Here is a 25,561-nt window from a genome sequence, read left to right as displayed (position 1 = left end):
ATAGAGTTCAGCTTCTGTTTTAGTTAAGTCCATCTAAATCTACTAATCACTAGGCTACCTTCCCCCCAGACAGACCATGCTGCTATCCTGCGGTGTCTGCTTTACTACTTCACCCAGAATGCAGACACCCTAAGGCCTCATTAACATCTAAGTGTTCCATGAACGTGTACAAAATGCAGTGCCATTCATTGTTAACAGCACACCAAACGTGGCCAACAGACATGCGTCAAAAATTTCTAAGGATTAGTAAGCTCTAATAAATATTTTTTTTGATTTGGGGTTTAATACCACTTTAAAGAATGTGACCGGTATTTTATAATTCTCAAGATAGTTTTTTTTTTTTTTTTTCTTCTTATCTTTAAAATCCTTTTCCTGGAGTACAGTAGGACATAGGTACACCCTTATTCACCATGTCTGTTTCCTGTGATCTCCCTGTTGCTACAGAACTGAGGCATCCTGGGAAAGAGGGGGGGTGGTTTATATGGTTAATGTCTCTACAGATTTTATTTGCCAGTTTCGAGTTATCTGGCAATGGCAGTGTATAGCCCACAGATAAAAAATACTGATTCCTATACTGCAAAAAAGGATTTATAGGGGAGTCGAAATGCTATTTTAGTAGAGAGAAAATGTAGTAATTTTGACATTTTTTTTTTTTTATCCTGCCTTTCCCATACGAATAAGATCTGTGTAATTAAAAAACCAATTATAGGTGAATGCAGCATCTGTTCTGCCCCCCTAACGGTCACTGGAGCGCTGGGCGGGGGGTGAGAGCGGCTAGCTCAGGCTCTCAGCGGCTCACTAAGAAGCTGAACCAACTACCGGTCCAGGCATCCGGGTGAATCCCGACTGTGAAGTTAGAAACGATCCAGAGCCTAGACCGGCTGAGTGACGTAAGTGGACAGCGAGCTTTAGCCCGTTGTCAGCTGGAAGCGGGTCACGTTAGTACAGAACGAACTACTAAAGGAAGGAACGCGGACAACAGATGGGTCATGGGAGATGTCAAAGCTTTGGGAATTCACAGCAGTTGTCAAGCACTCCCTTACACAGTGGAGCCAGAGCTGCAGGATCACATGCTCCGACTGTCGATATAAAATCTGTTCCTTAGCACAAAATACAAATGTTTTGCTGGAGTTAGAAAATGCGAATCTTCTCCCCTCCACACACAGCTTGGTCAACATTGGTTTTCTACAGTTTCCAACTCCTTGCCCAGTCTTTTAATGTGAACCTACTGAAACTCTTGTCATACAACAGGTGTCCTACGGATATCTGTTTGGGTACAGTATTTCTACAATTCTTGTGTTGCTTGTCTTGTCGATGTTGACTCTAATAGTAAAGTCTGAAACAATCTTCTACTCTTGGGTAATAAAAGGTTATACTTTTATTCGGAAATATTTTAACAACTGTATTCTTCTTTCAGGTTATTCCTATGCTGCCAAGATTACTTTGTGAAGAACTTTGCAGTCTTAATCCTATGGCCGACAGACTTACCTTTTCTGTCATATGGAAAATTACTCCTCAAGGAAAGGTGAGAGAGTGCAATGGTGCATAGGTTAAATATTGTAAATCTGTTGTAGGAAAAATAAAAACCTTTACATTTTTACAACCCTGTACTCAGATCCTGGACGAGTGGTTTGGCCGAACCATTATCTGTTCCTGTGTAAAGCTAAGCTATGACCATGCACAAAGTATGATTGAGAATCCAAACAAGCTGATTAGCACGAAGGAGCTTCCCTCAGTTTCACCCTGGCACAGCATTGATGAAATCCAAAACGCAGTGCTCAATCTTCATCATATTGCACAAAACTTGCGCAAGCAACGATTTGAAGAGGGTGCTTTGAGACTCGACCAGGTGAGAATTATTGCTGATATTCTATTTTATGTGGTCTACAGTTTTAGTTTTTTACTCATTAATCATTTATTTTATTAGGCACATGTCAATGGGCAAAGCATAGTAATCCATACCCACTCTAAACTTATGGAGAAAAATTACTGGATGGGTAAACTATTGATCTTTTAAAACAAGGCTTATCCTATAATGTTTTGGTAAGGCTGAAAGCTAACTAGGTTTTGTGTTTAAAATAGAGGAGGGAAGGGGGGATTGGGGCTGTAATGTGAGGAGGACAGGAAACACTACCCGAGAGTTCCGTTTCAACCCGTTTGAGTCCTGTCGGCTGGTTTCTCAATTTTGGACTCCCTGACACTCTTCTTGTAGTCAGTGTTAAATTTTTACATCAAATTCTTTATTCATTTTTGTTAGTCTTGAATGCCATTTTAGTTTTAGTCGTATTTTTTAGTCATCTGAATGGTTTTAGTCAAATTTTAGTTGACTAAAACAGTGTTACTTTAGTCGACGAAAATATTTTCCTCAAATTAACACTGCTTATAGTGTCAGGGAACTTTAGGGACCCTCGTATATGTCACATAAGGAAAAGGAGCAACAGCCTGAGGACACGAAGAAGCAGCAGCCTGTCACAAGTCCCACCTCCACTTGGGGGCAGTTTCCTTGCTGATGGATGCAAACGCACAGGCGGATTCTGCTCAAGAGACCTGTCTGGACCAAGTACCAGAACAATCCCCAGTACACTGATCCACGAACAACTGGGCAAGATCAGAGTCTGCTTGACTCATGCGGAGACTCAAATTGTTGATGCTGAGATCTCCGTCTCATATATTGTTCCACTGTCAGATCTCCAGACTTTAGTCTGGACAGTAGCATCTAGAGCAGGCGATGATGAAAAAATGGATAATGCTGAATTAATATCCAGATGGTTGGCTTACCTGAAAAAGCTGCAGGGTCTTATCCTGCCATCTTCGCAGACCGCTTTTTTAAAGTTGAAGTAAGCCTCCTATCATTTTCAGCCAAGGAAGCTGTCATCTTAGCCTCTGTTTAATCTTCAATGGCCATGATGCTGCACATGTGATCAGTTTGGTTGAAAGCACAACCAATGTAACTGCTTTTTCAAACTGTTAAATCAGTGGGTTTACTTGAAGTGATACTAAAGCTTTTTTTTTTTTTTGTGGAAAACAAAACAAACCTGTTATACACACCTGCACTGTGCAATGGTTTTGCACAGAGCAGCCAAGATCCTCCTCGGGTTCCACACTGGCACTCCTGCCAAGTGCCACCACAGCAAGCAGCTTGCTCTGACCTGCCGCTGTGTGTCCATTCACACCCAGGGTTGTGGCTCAACCCTGCCCCTTCCGTCTTCTGATTGGCTCACTGGCTGTTATTGACAGCAGCAGGAACCAACGACTCCTGCTGCTGCCTAAAGCCAATCAGGAGTGCAAGACCCCAGAGAAGCAAGGCTATCATAGACATCGCTGGATATAGGGGGGGGGGGGGGGCTCAGGTAAGAAATAGGGTGGTCTGGGGAACTCCTGCACACAGGTGTTTTAGCTTCGTGAATACAATGCATGAAGGTTAAAAAAACCTTGTGCCTTTAAAACCACTTTCAGCTTTAAGCAGTTGATAGCCTTGACTGAGGTATCCTCTACATATGTTGAGAGGAACAATAACCACATGGTGCTTTGCCACAGCCTTTCCTGGTTAGGTTACTGAATTTTTGGTATGAAGATCTATTAGCAAAGGCTTGTACACGTCTTGGGCCTATTTTCGAGAATGCCAAGATTATGTTCTTCCAGGCTTTTATGCAGAAACACAGATAAGACCTCCATCGTCCATGGAGATTGAGGAGATTGCTTGATAAAGATGTTTAATACAGCATGATCTACTCATGCCAGCTCAGAGTACAGCAGCAGGAGACAGTCATGGTTTATGTTACCCCCAAGAGGCCAGTGACTGTATAAACTCCCTGTAGAAGGCCACTGTGCAGGGTCGTTGATCCTTTCTTCAATTCATGCGACTTGGCTCTGTAAAATAGGTATTAAACACGTCACCATTTTTGTAGATAAATGCAATTGACATGACATTTTCACATGTCGTTAACAACCTATGCAATCCATACGCACAAAGAAACCAAAACAAAAGTTCAGAAATTACTTTTTGTAATAAAATGGAATGGCACAGGGAAAAAGTATTAAACGCTAACTGAAAATTATACTTTCTCTTACGTCCTCTGACAGACGCAGCCCTTCCAAGTATTCTTCACTATTGGGTAATGGCGCCATCTGCAGGACCAGGCTAGGTAGTGAAAACTTTATTAAAAGCTTTTACTTAGACACACCTTAGGGGCTGTCCCTCTAGACATTACCCTCAGAGCTACTATTCAGTTTCTTGCTGCCTAGCTCAGGAGTAGGACTTAGAAACCTGGCAGGGACTCCGGTCTCCGTCTTTTTATTTTTTCTTTGAGAAATGTTCATTTTATTTTCCTCGCTCACAATCGCTAGCTAGTCAGGGGGATCCTCCTGGAGAACTACAAGTGACATCCGGGCTGGGCTTCGCACTGGATAATATAGATCCTTATGGTACCCCAGCCTGGCCTATGAGTGTGCGCAGGTTGTGGTCCGCCTGGGCACCGCCACGACAGTGCCCCAACGGATGGGGACAAGTTTGCGGAGATGTTTTTTTTTTTTTTTCGCTGGGGCGAATCAACCCTGGAACGCCCTGTGTTGCAGCGTCCCCTCTTGGCTGACGGCACCCAACTCAGGGTGGGAGATGCCCCGTATCGGAGTGAAGCCCGCGGTCCGTGGTATGGTGAATGATGCTACCCCCCATGTCTATGGCACAGTCATCTGGGGGGAGTGATGTGGGCCCACTCCATGGGGATGGCAGAGCTGCGGTCTCTGCTGTGTCCCCCCCGGCCCATCAGGATGGTCCCTACCTCCCTGCTTCTTCTGAGGGCGCTGCTGCGTGGGGGGTGGGGCTATTACTTTGTCTTGGGGGGGCTTCCTAGTGGATTCCCAGGGTTCCTGGGCTCCTGACTGTAGGCGCCGTTTTTCGGCCGCCATTTTGGGTGAGGGAATGCCTGGCTGAATCACAGTGAGGGCAGCAGCCATTTTTGGTAACATGCTTTTGGCGCCGATTCCGGCGCCATCTTGGATGTGGGCAGCCACATAGTAAGGGCAGCGGCCATTTTCCCTGTGATTTTCCCCATTTACTTCTATTGGCATCCATTTTTGTGTTGCTCAGGGCGCTGTTGGGCCTCTAGTGGGTGATGTGTCACTTCCTCCGTCCATCTTTCAGTTGCTGCAGATGAATCATGGAGAGCGGTCTGTTTGTTCTATCTCTCTAGCACTATAAGGGGTCTTTATTGCTTTGGGCATTATTCTTAAGACACTTTACTTACACAGTTGTTTTAGCAATATAAAGGGGGTCTTCGGCGGCTGTGCAGGTTCGCGGTGCAGACCGAGATTGCCGATTTAAAGGGCCAGTGCCATTTCTTTGTAAATCTGCCAAATGGAGCCCCAGGGTGACAATTTCCCCACAGATCTTGTTTGTGCATCTGGGACATCCGGATCACCTTCCCTAGCTTCGTTATCTGCAGCCATTGAAACTTTGGCGTCCAAAGTTGATCTGATGATGTCACAAGGTAATGTTCAAATACAGCCAATGCCCTCTCAGTCTTCTGATTCAGAGCCTGATTTGGTTGCCACGGACACTGCCCTCCCTGAGGGTTCCCTGTCCGCACACTCAGACGGGAAGGAGGAGGAGTCCTCCACTGCAGCGCAGGGACGCGCTTTAGTTAAAGCACTTGTTCGCTCCTTTGGGTCCCGCAAAGCCCAGAAATCGGGTCAGGTTTTCCCCTACCCTGAGGAGTTTCACGATATATCGTGAACGAACAGTGGCATCGCGTGAAGCACATGCTGGCGGTGCCTAGGCGTTTTCAACGCCGTTACCCCTTTGCGGATCCGGTTTCCAATCGCTGGACGGTGTCCCCTAAAGTGGACCACACTGTCTCCAGGTTGAATAAATCCATGGTGGTACCTGTGGAAGAATCCCTGGTGTTTAAAGACCCAATGGATAGGAGCGTGGAGTCACTTTCCCACCATATTTACTTGGTCGCAGGCTCACTCCTTAAGCCTGTGTTCGCTTCCGTGCTGGTTTCTCAGACGGTTACGGAATGGATTGAGGTGCTTAAGCGCAATTTGGTGGCGGAGTCGGTACCTCCGACTCTCATTGAGCTCACGGACCAAATGGCTCTGGCCATGGTGTACCTGCGTGACGCGCCCCTGGATCAGTCTCCCCTGGTCACACGATTGTCTGTGGTGGGGGTTGCACTCCACCGCATGGTGTGGCTAAAGAGCTGGTAGGCAGGCCGTGCCTCAAAAAAGACTGTGTCTGATATCCCCTATTTGGGGGAACGCCTTTTTGGAGACTCCTTGGATGAGATTGTCAAGGGTCTCACAAGGGGTAAGAGTACCCTCCTGCCCCAATCCGCTAAGGGTAGAACTCCCCGCGCGCGGAGGGCTCCTTCCTTCAAGGCTCATCAGGGGCCCTTTTGTGCCTCAGGGGTGCAGAAAAAAGGGAAGCCCTTCAAAGCCCCCGGCGGTAACAAGAAGTCCTGATCTGGTAAGCCCAAGGCCGGTCAGTCCAGTGCTGTGGCCCAGTCGTCTTCTGAATGAAGGGACGCCCTCACCCGTTTCAGGGGTGGGGGAATGTCTGCATTATTTTCAGGAACCCTGGCTGTCCCTAATTCAGGACAAATGGGTTAACAAACTGATTTGTTCTGGGTACAAGATCGAATTTCGATCTCGCTCCGCTGACAGGTTCTTTCCATCAAATCTCCATCTGTCTCCCGATCGCTTAACGGATCTCCAGGGAGCAGTGCAAGACCTTCTTGCCCACTGTGTTATCCCAGTTCCACAGCGGGAGAGATTTCTCATGTTTTATTCAAACCTGTTCACTGTGCCCAAGGAGGAGGGCAAGGTTCGTCCGATCCTGGACCTTAAGTCACTGGACCCCTTTGTGCGGGTGCAGAAGTTCAGGATGGAATCCATCCGGTCCGTGGTGGCATCTTTACATCCAGAGGATTTTCTGGCCTCCATCGAATTTAAGGATGCATATCTGCACATCCCTATCTACGAAGGTCATCAGCGGTATCTCTGCTTCGCAGTGGCGGAGGAGCATTTTCAATTTGTGGCATTACCCTTTGGTCTAGCTTCGGCTCCCAGGGTCTTCTTCAAGGTGTTGGCCCCGGTGCTGGCTCTGCTGCGCCAGAGGGGAATTGCGGTCCTCAGTTATTTGAAGAATCCCCTGTCCTTGGACAGGATAGTGTGTTTAAGCCATCTCATGAGGACAGAGCTTTCATGGTGGCTTCTGTCACCCACTATGAACCAGGGCAAGTCCTTTCTGCCCCAGTTGTGGATGGTGATCACCACGGATGCCAGCCTGACGGGCTGGGGCGGCGTGCTGTACACTCTGTGCCCAGGGGACGTGGTCGTCGGAGGAATCTTCCTTGCCGATAAATGTTCTGAAGCTCAGGGCGCTAAAACTTTGCCTGCTCCATTGGGCGACTCAGTTGCGCGGTCACCCAGTTAGGGTTCAAACCAACAATGCCACAGCTGTGGCTTGCATCAATCACCAAGGGGGCACCAGGAGTTGCCGGCGGCCGAAGAAGTGGCCGAGACCCTGAATTGGGCCGAGGCACATGTTCCTGCTATCTCTGCCGTTCACATTCCTGGAGTAGAGAACTGGCAGGCGGACTATCTGAGTCATCAGTCCTTGGATCAGGGGGAATAGTCCCTGCATCTGTAGGTGTTTCGGCTCCTGTGTGCCCGGTGGGGGACTCTGGACATGGATCTGTTTGCGTCTCGTCTCAACAAGGTGGTGGAAAGGTTCGTGGGCAGAGCTCGAGATCCTCTGGCAGACGCCACAGACGCGTTGGTGGTGCCTTGGCACCGGTATCAGCTGATTTACGTCTTTCCCCCGATTCAACTGTTGTCCAGGTTCCTCCACAGGTTAGTGTTGGAACAAGTACAAGTTATTCTGGTGGCCCCAGACTGGCCTTGTCGGTCTTGGTACACAGACTTTGTCAAGATGGTCGTCGAGCCTCCCTGGCGGCCACCTCTGAGAGAAGATCTGCTGTCTCAGGGGCCGATCTTCCATACTGCTTTACGGTCTCTGTCTTTAATGGCATGGCGGTTGAAGGCCAGGTGTTGAGAGACAGAGGTCTCTCTGATGCTGTTATTCCTACCTTGCTAAGAGCTCAGAAGGCTACCTCCAGGAAGATTTATCTTCGTACCTGGAAGGCGTACGTTGCCTGGTGTGAGTCTCAATTATTTCATCCTCGCTCCTTTTCGGTGGTGAGGGTTGTTGGCTTTCTTGCAGAAAGTTGTGGAACAACGTTTGGCGTTGGGCACGATTAAAAGTCAGGTGTCTGCCTTGGCCATTTTCTTCCAGCGTCCCTTGGCGACTAACTCCTTGATTCGCACCTTTTGAGAATATCAGAGAAATACCACCTGCCTGTGTTGTCCCAGAAAGTTGCCTACTTGGTGGTTATCACCTCTGCTTGCTGTGTGTCTGAATTGGAGGCTCTGTCCTGCCGTTCGCCTTATCTGGTCGTTCATCGGGATAAGGTTGTTCTGCGACCTAACCAGTCTTTTTTGCCTAAGGTGGTGTCAGCCTTCCACCTTAGTGAGGATATAGTTTTACCTTCGCTTTGTGCGAAGCCCAAGCATCCTAAGGAATTTGCCGTGCATTCCCTGGATGTGGTCCGGGCGAAATGGGTTTACCTGTAAGCCACAGAATCCTTTAGGAAGTCTGATTCCCTGTTTGTCCTTCCTGAGGGACCTCGGAAGGGTACGGCTGCGTCCGCTGCAAACATTTCTAAATGGATCAGACAGACTATTGTTCATGCCTATTCACTCAAGGGTCAGGTGCCTTCTTTCCCTGTTAAAGCACATTCTACTAGAGCTGTGAGTGCCTGGGCTTTTTGTCATCCGGCTTCTGTGGCTCAGGTGTGCAAAGCGGCGACCTGGTCGTCTGTGCACACTCCAAAATTCTACAAGAATGACGTGATGGCATCCTCGGATGCTTCCTTTGGGCGCAGAGTTTTGAGTGCTTCGGTTTGTTGCTGAGAAATGTTTTTTCTCTTCTTGGGGTGAATTATTGTTGTGGGGTTAGCTCCTGTTGGTTGAGCTTTTGTTGCCCTGTTGGCCACGTTTGTTTTCTGGCCTTGTTGGCACGTTATCGTTTTGTTGGTTGCGTCTTTTCTCACCCCTTACACTTGCAATGCTTTGGGACATCCCAATAGTGAAGAATACTTGGAAGGGCTGCGTCTGTCAGAGGACATAAGAGAAAATAGAATTTTTCTAAGAGCTTACCGTAAAATTTTTTTCTCTGAGTCCTCTGACAGAAGCAGCCGCCGCCCCTCTATCTTGAGGTTGGTTGTCTTCCTGTACTGCTTGCTACGAGACAGAATAGTAACTCTGAATGTCTGAGGGTAATGTCTAGAGGGACAGCCCCTAAGGTGTGTCTAAGTAAAAGCTTTTAATGAAGTTTTCACTATCTAGCCGGGTCCTGCAGATGGTGTCATTACCCAATAGTTAGGAATACTTGGAAGGGCTGCGTCTGTCAGAGGACTCAGAGAAAATAATTTTACGGTAAGTTCTTTTTTGATTTTGGCCCATTCTTCCACAGTCTTCAAATTTTGAAGGTTAAGTGGGCCTCTTCTATGAACTTTTAACTTTAGTAAATTCCATAGATTTTCTATTGGATTCAAGTCAGGTGATTGGCTGGGCCATTTTTGCAGCTTTATTTTCTTTCTTTGAAACCAATTGAGCGTTTCCTTGGCTTTGTGTTTGGGATCATTGTCTTGCTGAAATGTCCACCCTCCTTTTATCTCCATCACCCTGGTAGATGGCAGCAGATTTTGATCAAGAATGTGTTGGTATAATGTAATTTTGCCTCCTCCAAACTTAACTGTTGCTATGGTGTTTTTGGGTTGATGTGCAGTGCCAATTTACCTCCAAACATGGTGCGTATTATGGCACACAGAGTTTAATTTTGGTCTCATCTCACCAGACTATATTCTTAAAGTATTTCACAGGCTTGTCTAGATGTTGTGCAACAAACTTTAACCTCCTCCCACCAGGCCGCTGCATATAAATGGCTGGGCGGGAGCTTCCTCCTTCTGAGTGGACGTTCCTGAACATCCTTCAGAAGGAGGGAGATCCCGGCGTGCCTGTGTCCCCTGGACATAGTGCAACACCACTCGGCAGGAGGGCTCTGTGATTGGCCCTCCTGATCACATCACGGCTGTGTCCAATCACAGCCATCATGTAATATCAACAGCTGTTGTAATGACGATCGGCTCTGCTTCTCCTTACACAGAGCCTGTCAGTGAGGAGAAGAGCAGCGGATCTGTGCTGCTAGCCGGGGATCAGTGCATTTGATCGTTTTTACTGCTTTTTACACACTGATCACCCAGCTAGTGTCCCCAATACAGTGAAAACATCTTTCCAATTATAATAATATGTCCGTGATCACCTGGCACATCTTAGGTAATTTTGTGGATAATTCCATTGTCCTTGTGCTCCAGGGCCTTCAAAAATGTGATGGGTACTCAGGAAATGTGTAACTAATGCCTTTAGAACGCCTGACTGTGCTACTTGGATGTTGGGCCTCTGTGTGTCACCAGGCTGTAGAAAATTCTCACACGTGGTATTGCCATATGACAATTTTGTGGGAGAAAAAAAATCTTCATTACCTAAACTATTGTGGGCAAAAAAATTACAATTTCAAAAAACTCACTATGCTTCTTACTAAATACCTTGGACTGTCATATTTGCATAAAGGGGTAATTTGGGAGGTATATGTACTGTTCTGACATTTTAGGGCCTCAGGAAATGAGATAGGTAGTCAATACATCAGGATTGGTCAATTTTCAATGATACGTAGCCTATAGACTCTATCATTTTTACACAAACATATTATCATACATGTAGCAGGATTTCCAGGCATTTGGCCTGATGTGGGTCTGCCATGGTTACCAGAAACGCCACCAGCCCCTTTAAGCTGAATACCCAAGTGTGAAATTTTAGTCAAAGACCAGCCTGGCATCTTTGGTTTGTTTTGTTTGATATAGGGAATGGGAGAAGGGAATGAGTGGGATACTCCTCTGGCTCAACTAGGTACAAATGGGACACTTTAAAGAAAAAATGCCTTTCAGCGCTGTCTTGACAACGACTGGATGCCGACCGCCGCTTGCTGCCGCTTGAAAAACACGGACTTGCTGAACTGCACTTGAACTTGACTTCTGACACTCTGGTTAGCTCAAAAGTCCCGAACACTGCTCCCTCCAGTTCTTGCTGACTGAGGTAGCCTCTGTATACTGCTGCTGCTCTCAACACTGCATGCTGTACACTTTAACACTTCAGGGCCCAACCACTGGCACCTCCTCTGTACTTAAGGATCCTCTCACTAGGCACCCCCTCTACACTTCAATGTCCTTTCACTAGGCACCTCCTCTGCTTCTCTTCAGGGTCAACACTGGCACCCCCTTTACTCTTGCTCCTGCACCGGCTAGCTAGCTCCTGGATCCCCACCACCTTCAACAGAGTGGTCCCTTTTCTCTCTAGGCAGACCCCCAGGAGGCAGTTTGCAGTACTCACGAACTGGGAATGCTTTCCTGAAACTAGACCCCTCTCTCTCCACTGGTCCTCCACACCGGATCCTCTCTGCAGCTCAGCTCAGCCTTCTGTCCCCTCTCACTAGGCAAGCCGCCTGGGACACCCGATTTCTCTGACAGGAGGAGAGACAGCCGTACTCTCCCTCCTGGGACTCTGATTTCCCGCCAAAGACGCAGCGTCATGTGCTCCCCTCAAACTTATACCCACTCCTAGAATGCTGTGCGGCAGAATCTGCCTTTCTTAGGGTAGATACAGGCCTGAGTGTGCCATTGGCTGGGTTTCCTCCACTGCCCAATGAGAACCCTCTCAAGGAGCACAGTGGGGAGACTCCGCAGTCTCAACAGCCACACCTGGGAAACATGAGTCCAGCTGAAAATCATGGCCCTGCTGTTAGGCAGCCAAGGCCCACTATGCTTTACCTAGCACCTACCTTGTAGGGTGCTACAAACACTTATCAGGATTTTTTTTTTTTACCAAAGACGTAGCAGAAAACATTCTGGCCTAAATTTATGACGAAATTTGATTTTATTGGATCTCTTTTGAAACCAAGTAGAAAACATAATTTTTTCAAAATGTTCGCTCTTTTTTTGCTTATATAGCAAAGAGATAAAAAAAAACCTGTAGTGAATAAATACCACTAAAAGAAAGCTCTATTTGTGTGAACAAAATGATAAATTTCATTTGGGTACAGTATAGCATGACTGAGTAAGTCATTCAAAGTGTGAGGGCACTGAAAGCTGAAAATTGGTCTGGGAAGGAAGGGGGTGAAAGTGCCCAGTATTGAGGTGGTTAAACAAGCTTTGGAAGAAGTTTAGAAATCCTTCTGTAACCAATGCCATCAGTATGTTTTACAGCAATAAGCCAGCTATTATAACTTGGGATGGTTACCAAGGCAGTGTGTTTTGGGGGTGGATTTCCCTTTCTGTAGGAACTAATTTATATGGGCCAGGAGAAACCCAGATTAACCTCTTAACATCCAGAATATTTAAAAACCATATTACTGAGAGCATAACAGAAAAAAAGTACAATGAACTACTACTTACTAAAATGTGTATGCAGAATTTTAACTCAATAGTTGATAGTCAATAATGTTAAAACCTTATTAGAAAAAGTTTCACAAAAATAAATTGTGTGTGTGTATATATATATATATATATATATATATATATATATATATATATATGTGTGTGTGTGTGTATATATATATATATATATATATATATATATATATATATATATATATATATATATATATATATATATATATATGTGTGTGTGTGTGTATATATATATATATTTATTCAGCAGAAACGAGTACCCCCCAACAGATTTGTCAGAAGACCTTTCCTTACATAATCAAGGTTTTTTTTTTTTTTTTTTTTTTTTATGGAACACTATACTACACAATACTCCCATAAATGCAGGCCATTGATTGCGACCAAGATGTTAATTTGCGCGCACACAGTATTTTTCCCAACAATCTCATTCAAAACCATGTTGCAGAAAGGAATACACCCCACTGAAAGTTTCAGGAGGAAATCTAAGATTTAGGCTGGCCATACATGTTCAACTTTTGTTGTACAATTTTCTGTCAGATCTACCACAAACCACATAATGTGAGGTCAAAGCTAAACCACACATTCACTTGTATCCAATTAGGCAGGCCTTCGTACTACATACTTGAAGGTAAATTTCAAGAAAATCTGACAGAAAACTGAAAGAAAATTGTATCATGTATGGCCAGCCTTAGACGACAAAATCCTAATTTACAAGAATTAAACTACAGGTGAGTCAAATTATTCATTAAACAGGTGTGCAGCAGACAGTTGATTATTAACCACTTAAGCCCCGGAAGATTTTACCCCCATTCCGACCAGGGGGTATTTTGTGATTCGGCACTGCGTGACTTTAACGGACAATTGCGCGGTCGTGCAACGCTGTGCCTAAACAAATTTGGCGTCCTTTTTTTCCCACAAACAGAGCTTTCTTTTGGTGGTATTTGATCAACTGTGCGATTTTTTGATCACGCGCTATAAACAAAAAAAGAGCGTACATTTTGCAAAAATAGTAATATTTTTCACATTTTTTTTAATGAAATTCCCCCCAAAAAAAATGTAAAAATCAAAATTTTTTAACATTTTCGGCCAATTTGTTTTATGCTACCTATGTTTAAATTGCAAAAAGCGTATTTTGATTGGTTTGCGCAAAAGTTATTGCGTTTACTAACAAAGGGAAAGATTTTTGTTATTTTTGTTGTTTTTTTTTAACGCGTAATGGCGGCGATCTGCAATTTTTTTTTTTTTGCGGTACTGCGACATTGGGGCGGACAGATCGGACCCTTGACTGACATTTTTGACACTTTTGGGGTTACCAGTGACATTTCTACAGTAATCAGTGCTATACATATGCACTGTTACTGTAAAAATACACTGGTAGTGAAGGGGTTAACTTTATTTGGGAGGGAGGGGCTGTGTGTGTCCCTAGGGGCGTGCTTTCTACTGTGATTGGCTGTGGCTTGAGCTGTAAGGTCACTGATCAACGGATCTACATAGTAGATCCGTGTGATCAGTGTCTTTACACCGAGGAGAATGACAGGTGGCTTGTTTACACAAGCTGCCTGCCTTTCTCCCTCTCCCCCGCCAATCGCCGAGTGACCGGCGGACATCGGGTCCGCTGGTCACACGCGCGGGGGGGTCCGTGACCACGTGGGAGCAGGAGCGCGCCTCCTGGGGCGCGCGCTCGCTCCCTAGACCCTCACAAGCTAGTGACGTAGCCCTACGTCACTTTGCCTGTGAGGGGCTGACTGCCGACGTAGATCGGCGTTAGGCAGTCGGCAAGTGGTTAAAGGGCCTTACTTAAAGAAAACCTCTTCCCATTTCATGCTGTCAGTAATGGCACCACATGGAAGAGGAATATCACAAGGCCTGAGAAAGGAAATTGTTTATTTTCACAAGAAAGATGAAGTCTACTAGAAGATCAAATAACCAAACTGAGTGTACACCGCTCAGGTGAATAAACAATCAACAGCCCAGTGTGGGTTTCCAGCCCAGGCCCACCACTGTAATATGCAGATCTATAGAAGAAATTACTTGCACTCCACAGCGGTGGAGTGTGGACAATTTCTTCTATATATCTACAAGAAGATCAACAAAGCTTTACTTATCAGTCAGAATTCTGTAGCAAAAGTGATAAAGTTTAACAAAGATGAAAAGACAAAACCATCTCACAGAGTTGTCCAGGCCATCCATGGAAGCTAACACCTCGCCAGGAGCCTCTTCTGATGAGCAGGGTTGAAGAAAATCGCCATGAAAGTTCACCGCTTTTGGCTAAAGAAGTAGAAAGCCAAATTAGGGTGATTGTTTCCTGTGACACAATACGGCGTACACTGCACAGGAATGGCATGCATGGGTGTTGTCTACGAAGGAAGCCTATCCTAAAGCCCATGCACAAAAAAGCCTGCCTAGAATTTGCCAGGGTCCATGCTTAAGAAGCCTACTGGGACTCTGTACTCTGGAGTGATGAGACCACGATAAAATGTTTTTGGAACTGATGGCTTCAAAACTGTATGGCGTCACAAAGGTAAGGAGTACAAAGAAAAATGCATGTGAAACATGGTGGTAGCGTCCTTCTATGGGCCTGCATTAGGGCTTCTGGTGTCGGGGAGCTGCGTTTCATTGATGGAATTCACAGATATACTGCTCTTTATTGAAAGAGAAGACGCTACCATCACTCCGTGCCCTTGGTCATCATACACTTTTCCAACATGACAATGATCCAAAACACACAAAAAGCAGGGTGAACGTGATTCAGTGGCCAAGTATGTCTCCTGATCTGAACTCAATCAAACACCAACGGGTGTTTGATTGAGAGCATCACTCTCCATCCAGCATCCAGGCTCTAAAAGAGGTAGTTCTTGAAGAATGGAAATAGATGTTTCAATATGTCGCCAACTTGTTCATTCCATGTCTAGAAGACTTGGTGCTGTCCTTAACCACTTTACCACCGGAGGATTTTGCTGTGTTACGTCCAGGCCACTTTTTACGCTTCAGCACTGTGCGACTTTAACTTACAATTGTGCAGTCATGCAATGTGTTACCCAAACAAAATTTATGTCCTTTTTTTCCCACAAACAGAGCTTTCTTTTGGTGGTATTTGATCACCTCTGCGCTTTTTATTTTTTGCGATATTAATTAAAAAAAAAGCAAATTTTGAGAGAAAATTAAATTTTTAACTTTGTCTTTTCAAAAATATCCAATATACTCAATTTATGTCATTTTTTGGCCAAAATGTATTTAGCTACATGTCTTTGACAAAAAAAATCTCAATGAGCGAATTTTTTTTGGTTTGCGCAAAAGTTAGTGTCTACAAACTATGGTGTAAATACTGAAATTTACACAGCTTTAATTTCTGACTGCCTATCATTTCATAAAGTGCTAAAATGGCAGGGCAGTACAAACCCCCCCCCCCCCAAATTACCACTTTTTGGAAAGTAGACATCCTAAGTAATGTCAAGAGAGGCATGTTGAGCTCATTGAATATTTCATTTTTTTTTTCACAGGTGTTTGAAAAATGACTAAAAAAAAATGTTTTTTTTTTTTTTTTTTTTTACACAAAGTTGTCATTGAAATGATATATTGCTCACACATGCCATGGGTATATGTGTAATTACACCCCAAAATATATTCTGCTGCTTCTCCTGAGTACAGGAATACCACATATGTGAGACATATGGGAGCCTAGCTGTGTACGGGACCTCGAAAACCAATCCCCACCATCAGAATTTCAAAGGGTATACATTTTTCATTGCATTTTCTCACTACTTATAACGGTTTAGGAGGCCCTGAAATGTCAAGATACCACAAAACCCCCCCAAATTACCCCATTTTGGAAAGTAGACACCCCAAGCTGTTTGCGGAGAGGCATGGTGAGTCCATGGAATATTTTATATTTTGCCACAAGTTTTGGGAAAATTACAATTTTTTTTTTTAACACAAAGTTGTCACTAAAAGATAAATTTCTCACACATGACATGGGTATATGTGGAATGACACCCCAAAATACATTCTGCGGCTTCTCCTGAGTATGGGGATACCCCATGTGTGAGACTTTTTGGGAGCCTAGCTGTGTACGGGACCCCGAAAATCAATCACCATCTTTAGGTTTTCTAATGGCGTAAATTTTTGATTTTACTCCTCACTACCCATCAGTTTCGGAGGCCCTGAAATTTTAAGATCGCATAAACCCCCCCCCCCCCAAATGACCCCCAAATGACCCCATTTTGCAAAGTAGACACCCCAAGCTATTTGCTGAGAGGCATGGTGAGTCCATGGAATATTTTATATTTTGCCACAAGTTCCGGGAAATATATTATTTTTTTTTTGTTTTTTTACACAAAGTACAGGGATACCCCATGTGTGAGACTTTTTTGCAGTCCTGCCGAGTACAGGACCCCGAAAATCAATCACCACTTTCAGGCTTTCCAAGGGCGTAAATTGTTGATTTCACTCCTATCACAGTTTCGGAGGCCATGAAATGCCAAGACAGCACAACCCCCCCCCCCCCAATGACCCCTTTTCGGAAAGTAGACACCCTAAGCTATTTACAGAGAGGCATGTTGAGTGTTTTGCAGATCTCACTTTTTGTCACAAAGTTTTGGAAATTGAAAAAAAGAGGAAAAAATGCATTTTCCTGTTTTTTCCTTAATTTTCCAAAAAAAAATGAGAGATGCAAAATACTCACCATGCCTCTCAGCAAATAGATTGGAGTGTCTACTTTGCAAAATGGGGTAATTTGGGGGGGGGGGGGGTTGTGCCATCTTGGCATTTCATGGCCTTCAAAAGTGTGATGGGTAGTAAGGAGTGAGATCAACAATTTACGCCCTTAGAAAGCCTGAAGGTGGGGATTGGTTTTCCGGGTCCTGTATGCGGCTAGACTGCCAAAAAGTCTCACACATGGGGTATCCCTGTACTCAGGAGAAGCAACAGAATGTATTTTGGGGTGTCATTTCACATATACCCATGGCATGTGTGAGCATTATATCATTTACTGACCACTTTGTGTAAAAAATAAAAAAAAAAAATAATAATTTCTCTGTCGCTCATTGACAGACGCAGTCCTCTTTGATTAATATCAGTAGGGTTATACTGCCCCCTACAGGAGTAGGACACTAGGCAGGAAAAAACGTTCTGGCCACACCTTAGGGGCAGTCCCAGAGGGTATATCCTCTGTCTTCCTGCTACAGGATGTCAGTTTTTTTTTTGCCTAGTCAGGAGTAAGGACCTAAGTTCCTTGCTGGGATCTCTGGTCCTGGCAAGCTTTTTTAGATCTTTTTTAGTTAGCTTTTTCCTGTGAGATCTTCAAGCAATTATGCTGGATCTGGGCGACGGGCTGGATGTTGAGATCCAGTGGTCACCCCAGCCGGCCTACGAGCGCGTGCAGGCCCTAGCTCCGCCCTGGGTCGGCCGCGACATAGTCCCATTGGACGGGGACTGGCCCCGTGAGTTAAACGCCTCGCCAGGTCGCCCACGACCAGTCTGAATCGGAGTCGTGGCGTCCGTATTGGCCAACAGCCCCCCCACCTCGGTGGAGAGGGGTCCTGTCAGGAATTGGTGCCCGCCTGTTCCTGTATGGTGAGTGCGGACCCCTCCGTGAGATGGTCGGACCCTGATGACCGGGTTCCCTTCTATCCTGTAACACACTCCTCCTAAGATGGGGTGGTCGCAATCCATCCCTGCGCGCTCCCTCCCGCCGGCAGGCCAAGCCGAGTACCACTCGGGCCCAGGCCGCCTCTTCCAGGATACCAATCCAGCAGGCTTGGTTTGGGAGGTGACAATCCTGAAAAATCTATTGCTGCAAGCTGCATTATAGAAGGGATTGAGGATCCAGATGGAGTAGGGCACCGCAAGCAATCATGCAGGATACTAGCACTTACCGATCGATCGGTCGGCTGCACGCCGTCCCTTCGCGGGCACGCGAGGCCGCCATTTTGGCGTAGCCTAAGTGTCCCCTGTATGGCGGCGACCATCTTGGATACACCCAGCCTTGCCTCGAGCAGCGGTGGGAGTGCCGGAAGACGCGTAAAGGGGCGGAGCCGCTTCCTTTACCCGGGTAAATCGATCCATAAGACTTCCTGTTCTGTAAGGACAGCGCTGAGAGCAGTTCGGTAGGAGCTTCTGTGCATCAGGTGGTGAGCCCTTGGGGTGTCTCTCTCTCTCTCTCTGTGGGGGTCCAAAGCATGTGGCACTGAGGGGCGCTGTTGCGCTGGGGGATTACATAAAAAAAAAAGTTTTTTTCTTTTTTAATCTTTGTTTGCTGACAGGTGTTCCTGGCTTTACCATGGACCCTGCTACACACATACCTCCAATTCTCCACTCACTATTGATGCATTGTCAGCGGTTTTGGAGTCTTTTGTGTCCCGGGTGGAGGTGGCCTGTCAGGGACGGGGGGCGAAAAAAACGACCCCCGCCTACCCCTATTTCGTCTGACAGTTCAGATACAGATTCTGAGCCTGTCGCTGCGGCTGCAGGTCCCTCTTCTGGGGCTGGGGTCTCGTATCCTGTCTACTCAGATAGCGAAGAAGACGTTTCTGCCTCCGCTATAGCGCAAGACGAAGCGCTGGTAGATGCACTGATTGTGTCTGTCCGGGAAACCTTGAGACTTCAGGTTACACTGGCGGAGGCAGTTGATACTGAAATTGCTTTTGGTACTCGCAAGCCTACCAAGATGGCGAAGGTGTTTCCTTTGCCAAAATGTTTTGATGATATAATTAAGGAGGAATGGGTCCGTCCAAAACGAACCCCTGGTATTTCCAAACGGATTGCTAGACGCTATCCGTTTGAAGAATCCCTCCTTTATAAATGGACGGTACCTCCGTCGGTGGATTCGCCGATTTCCAGACTAAATAAAGCAACTGTTATCCCGTTGGAGGACGCTCCGTCTTTTCGGGATCCAGTGGACCGTAAGGCGGAATCTATATCCCGCTCTATATTTTCCCTGATAGGGTCAGCCTTTAGGCCAGTGTTTACCATTGCTCTGGTTTCACAAACATTAACAGAGTGGACCAAGTTGTTACGCCGGGATCTGGAGGGGAGAAGTCTCCCCCCGGCAGTATCGGACTTGCTGGAGCAGATGGTACAAGGGCTACAGTTTGTCTGTGACGCCGCCCTGGATGCCGCTCCATTAATGGGGCGCGTATCGATCTCGGCGGTGGTCCTTAGGCGTATGCTGTGGTTAAAATGCTGGTCGGCGGATCAAGCTTCCAAAGAAGCCTTGGCTAGTCTCCCCTTTCAAGGGGATCACCTGTTTGGTGCCACCTTGGATGAGATCATCAAGGGTCTCACTGGTGGCAAGAGCACCTTTTTACCACAGGCTACTAAGGGGAAAGGACCTCGTCGCAGACGGGGACCTTCCTTTTCCGCTCATAAAGTTTTTTCGCTCCTCTGGGGCGGGCGATAAGGCAAAGTCCTCCAAAGCCCCCCCAGGGGGTTTCAAAGGGCGCTGGTCGGGTAAACAAAGGTCCGGCTCTGCCAGACCTGAAGATAAGACCACTACAGCCTGAAGGTGCGCCCCCACCCATATCTGGGGTGGGGGGACGTCTTCACCGGTTCCGGACCCATGGCTCTCCAGGATTCCAGACAAGTGGGTTCAAGAGGTCATCCGGTCGGGATACAAGATCGAATTTCAATCACTTCCACCGATGCGGTTCTTCCCTTCCAATATCCGACTATCCCCGGATCGCTTAGAAGCTTTGCGGGGGGCAGTGACGGATTTGATGCAACAAGGAGTGGTGGTCCCTGTTCCTTGGACAGAACGTTTTCAGGAGTTCTATTCGAACCTATTCACAATACCCAGGAAAGAGGGCAAGGTGCGTCCAATTCTGGACTTGAGAGCGCTCAATTATTTTGTCCGGGTGCAAAAATTCAAGATGGAGTCCATTCGCACAGTGGTGGCCTCCCTGCATCAGGGGGATTTTCTGGCGTCCATAGACATCAAGGATGCCTATCTTCACATTCCCATTTACGCAGGACATCAGCGTTTCCTTCGCTTTGCCGTGTGAGAGAACCATTATCAGTTTGCGGCGTTACCCTTTGGTCTCGCCTCTGCTCCCCGGGTCTTCACAAAGGTTTTGGCGCTGTTGCGACGGCGGGGCATATCAATTCTAGGCTACCTAGACGACCTTCTTCTCCGTGCGGAATCTCCGCAGGCTCTATTGCTAAACTTGGAGATCACTATGATCTCTTTGGAAGAGTTCGGGTGGCTGGTGAACCTGCAGAAGTCATCCCTGGTCCCCACCAGGAAACTGAACTATCTGGGCTTAACCTTGGACACGTCCTTGGCAAAAGTGTTTCTCCCGGCGGAGAAACTCCAGAAGATTCAGTCGACGACTCAGTTATTATTGACCGTCAACTGGCCTTCCCTGCGGACTTGCATGAGGGTTCTGGGACTGATGGTGGCCTCCTTCGAGGCAGTACCGTTTGCCCAGTCCCATACCCGGATTCTTCAAAAGGAGATTCTTCTCAAATGGAACCGGAATCCCGATTCCCTGGACAATCGGATCCGGCTGAGCGAACGGACCAGGGAATCTCTGGTTTGGTGGCTTCGGTCGCCGATGCTCAGTCAGGGGAAGTCATTTCTTCCAATCTATTGGACGATTGTCACCACGGATGCCAGTCTATCCGGGTGGGGTGGGGTTCTCGGCAGACGATCTGCTCAGGGGCTCTGGTCCCTGGAAGAATCCAGGTTACCGATAAATGTATTGGAACTGAGAGCGATCAGACTTTGTCTGATTCACTGGACCGAGCAGCTCCGGGGCAGCCCGGTGCGGATCCAGTCGGACAATGCCATGGCCGTGGCTTACGTCAATCACCAGGGGGGCACCAAGAGTGTCCTGGCGGCCGTAGAAGTGGCCGGCATCCTTCGTTGGCCGGAACGATTTGTTCCAGCTCTCTCCGTGGTATTCATTCCGGGGGTGGAAAATTGGCAAGCAGATTTAATCAGCCGTCAGATTCTGGATCAAGGGGAATGGTCTCTTCATCCAGAGGTATTTCACCAATTGTGCTTTCGTTGGGGCACCCCGGATGTGGATCTGTTGGCATCTCGGCTCAACAGGAAGGTGCGGAGGTTTGTAGCGCGCTCCCGCGATACTCTAGCGGACGCCGCAGACGCGCTGGTCGCCCCGTGGGGGCAGTATCGGCTACTGTATGCCTTCCCTCCTCTCAAGTTGCTGCCGAAACTTCTTCGCAGGATAGAGGTAGAGGGAATTCCAGTTATCCTTGTGGCCCTGGACTGGCCTCGTCGGGCCTGGTACGCCGACTTGGTCAGGCTGGTCGCGGATGTTCCTTGGCGACTTCCTCTCAGGGAGGTTCTGCTGTCTCAGGGACCGATCTTCCATCCTGCTTTACGATCGCTGGCTTTACGATCGCTGGCTTTAACGGCCTGGCTGTTGAGACCCAGGTGCTGAAGGACAAAGGGTTGTCCGCTTCAGTTATCCCTACTCTAATTAAAGCGAGGAAAGCGACTTCCAGAAAGGTCTATCATCGCACATGGAAGTCTTATATCGCGTGGTGTGATTCCCTTGGGTTTCCTCCACATTCTTACTCGGTGGCCCGGATCTTGGCTTTTCTGCAACAAGGGGTTGAGCAGAAGCTGGCCTTGAGCACTATCAAGGGTCAGGTTTCAGCGTTAGTAGCCAGAGGCTTCTGAAAGAAGATTGCTAAGGTGGTTTCAGAGTTTCATCTAAATGAGGATATTGTGCTACCTTCCCTGTGTCCTAAGCCCAGTCATCCTCGGGAGTTTGCGTTACCCTCCTTGGATGTGGTTTGGGGCGATCAGGGTGTACTTGACTACTACGGACTCTTTTCGTAAGACTGATTCACTTTTTGTGATCACGGATGGCCCTAGAAAGGGGTTGCCTGCGTCTGCTGCGACTATCTCTAGATGTATCAGACAGACGGTGGTACAGGCTTATTCTATTAAAGGTCGGGTTCCTCCGTTCCCTGTTAAGGCACACTCCACTCGGGCGCTTAGTGCTTCCTGGGCCTTCCGCCATCAGGCGTCGGTGCTTCAGGTTTGCAAGGCGGCTACCTGGTCGTCATTTCATACCTTTACAAAATTTTATAAAGTTGATGTGCTGGCATCGGCGGATGCCTCTTTTGGCCGCAAGGTTCTGCAGGCCGCTGTTTGAGGGGACCGTTGGTCTACCTCAAGGGTTTTTTTCTGTTGGGTTTTCAGTTGAGCTCATCCTTTTGTCCGATGAGCCTTTAAGACTTCTGGTTGGTTCCGGTTGGGCCTTCTGGATTGGATTTTGATTTCCGTTATCCCACCCCTCATTTGTGGCACTGCTTTGGGACATCCCTACTGATATTAATCAAAGAGGACTGCGTCTGTCAATGAGCGACAGAGAAAATTGGATTTTTGACTTACCGTAAAATCCTTTTCTCTTAAGCTCATTGACAGACGCAGTACCCACCCCTCTATTTTTGAGTTGGTTTGGGTTAAATTCTCTGACACTGCTTTGTTACATAACTGACATCCTGTAGCAGGAAGAGAGAGGATATACCCTCTGGGACTGCCCCTAAGGTGTGGCCAGAACGTTTTTCCTGCCTAGTGTCCTACTCCTGTAGGGGGCAGTATAACCCTACTGATATTAATCAAAGAGGACTGCGTCTGTCAATGAGCTTAAGAGAAAAGGATTTTACGGTAAGTCAAAAATCCAATTTTTCACGAAACTTGTGGCAAAATATAAACTATTCCATGGACACATCATGCCTCTCGGCTAATAGCATGGAGTGTCTACTTTGCAAAATGGGGTCATTTGGGGGGGTTTTGTGCTATCTTGAAATGTCAGGGCCTCAAACTGTGACAGGTAGTGCAGAGGTAAAATAAGCAATTTACGCCATTTGAAAACTTGAAGATGGGGATTGGTTTTCGGGGTCCTGTACGTGGCTAGACTGACAAAGTCTCACACATGGGGTATTCCTGTACTCAGGAGAAGCAGCAGAATGTATTTTGGGGTGTCATTTCACATATACCCATGGCATGCGTGAGCAATATATTTAGTGACAACTTTGTGTAAAAAAAAAAAAACAATTTGTAATTTTCCTGAAACTTAGGGCAAAATGTTAAATACTCCATGGACTCAATATGCCTCTCAGCAAATAGCTTTGGGTGTCTACTTTCCAAAAAGGGGTCATTTGGGGGGTGTTTGAACAGTCCTGGCATTTTATGCTCAATCTTATCCACCCATCACCCACTGTTCTAACCACTTGAAAACCAAGCCTTTTCTGTGACTTTTTGTTTACATGAAAAAATATATTTTTTTTACTAGAAAATTACTTTGAACCCCCAAACATTATATATTTATTTAAAGCAGATGCCCTATAGAATAAAATGGTGGATGTTGCAAATGTTTTTGTCACACGGTATTTGCGCACAGATTTTCCAAACGCAATTTCTGCGTAAAAAATTTTTTTTTACATTTATTGCACAAATACACTATATAATTCCAATTTGTTTGGTAAAATATAAAAGATGATCTTATGCCGAGTACATAGATACCAAACATGACATGCTTTAAAAATTGCGCACGCCTGTGCAGCGGCAAAAAAGTACGTACATTTTTAAAAGCCTTTAAAAGTCTTTACAGTTTACCACTTTAGACTTACAGAGGAGGTCTACTGCAAGAATTACTGCCCTTGACCTGGCGTTCGCGGCGATACCTCACATGCATGGTACAATTGCAGTTTACATATGACACTAGACCAACGCTTGTGTGCGCAAGCACGGGGGGACACGGGGGCTTGATTTTTTTTTTATTTGCTTTTTTATGTTATTTTGACACCATTTCTTTCATTTTTTTTTTTTTTAATCATTTTTATTGTTATCACAGTGAATTTAAATTTCCCCTATGATAGCAATCTGTAGTGACAGGTACTCTTTTTTTAAAAAAATTGGGGTCTTTTAGACTCTAGATCTTTCCTCTGACCTTAACGCATCTGACAACACCAAAATTGGTGTGATAAAATGCTTTCCCTATTTCCCAATGGCGCTGTTTATTTCTGGCGAAACAGAAGTCATGAATTGCTCGTAGTTTCCGATATCTTAGGCCATAGAGATGATTGGAGCCATTCTCATCTCCAATCTGCTCTATGGTTAGATAACTGAACCACCGACTGCACTCGGGTTAACCGGTGGGACAGGAGAGCCCGAGAAAAAACGTGGAAGGCGGCAGGAGGGGGGGGGGGGTAGTCCCCTCCCACTGCATGTAAAAGCAGTCTAGCGGCCAATTATCCGCTAATATTGCTTTTACATGTAAGCCGACCGCTGGCTGTAAAAAACGATACCAAGATGATGCCTAAATCTGCAGGCATCATCCTGGTATACCCACTCAAAGTCCAGCAACGTACCAGTACATTGCTGGTCCTTGTTTGGCATATAGTGTAGGTTTTTTTTCTTTTTCATGCAGCCTGTGGGCTGAACGAAAAAAAAGAGAACCTATCAGAAATCAGCACAGGAATAATGTGTAGTATCATCATTAACCGCCCAAACATCCACCCACTTAATTTAATGATGGGTATACACGACACTATTCCACGTATACCTAAATAGGATTTTAACTGCAGTGCTGAAATCAGAAAATCACCACAGCTGCTGCCAGCAAAGGTATCCATATATGCTAAGCGCAAAATTGTGTCAGAATATATAAAATCAATGTGACAGCCGACGAGTACCTGAAAGAGAAACAGGTCACAAAAGAATGAAAAACAAAGTACAGTAAAAGTACAGTAGGAAGTGTAGAAGAACATGAAAAATGACTGACACGACAACTGTTTTTGGCTTTTTTATGTATTTTTTTTTTCTTCAAACGTCGAGTTCCAGGTTAGGGTCTCTCAAAATGACAATAGCCATCGAACATCTTTTGAGACCCTGTGTAAATGTGCCCTAAACTGTGCTGTGCTGTACCCTACTAATAATCCACTAGTGTGTGGTAGCGACGGAAACTGTCACTGTGGCAAAGACCAGGTCGGTCAGGACA

At 46.2% G+C, this 25,561-nt stretch overlaps 1 protein-coding gene across 1 annotated transcript in view; it reads left to right on the top strand.

The window, feature by feature from the left end:
* DIS3L2 (DIS3 like 3'-5' exoribonuclease 2) overlaps positions 1-25,561 on the top strand; it is a 1,275,365-nt gene that overhangs the window by 924,259 nt on the left and 325,545 nt on the right. Inside the window, exons 14-15 of the mRNA XM_082248603.1 lie at positions 1,418-1,525; positions 1,616-1,849. Coding sequence (XP_082104729.1) covers positions 1,418-1,525; positions 1,616-1,849 — 342 coding nt within the window. The remainder of the gene's footprint in view (positions 1-1,417; positions 1,526-1,615; positions 1,850-25,561) is intronic.

The sequence above is a fragment of the Pelophylax lessonae genome (genome assembly GCF_965119305.1).
Source record: "Pelophylax lessonae genome assembly, chromosome: 3".
Classification (NCBI taxonomy): Eukaryota; Metazoa; Chordata; class Amphibia; order Anura; family Ranidae; genus Pelophylax; species Pelophylax lessonae.
The sequence above is the reverse complement of the archived record's forward strand: the minus strand, read 5'-3'. Positions and strand labels throughout refer to the sequence as shown.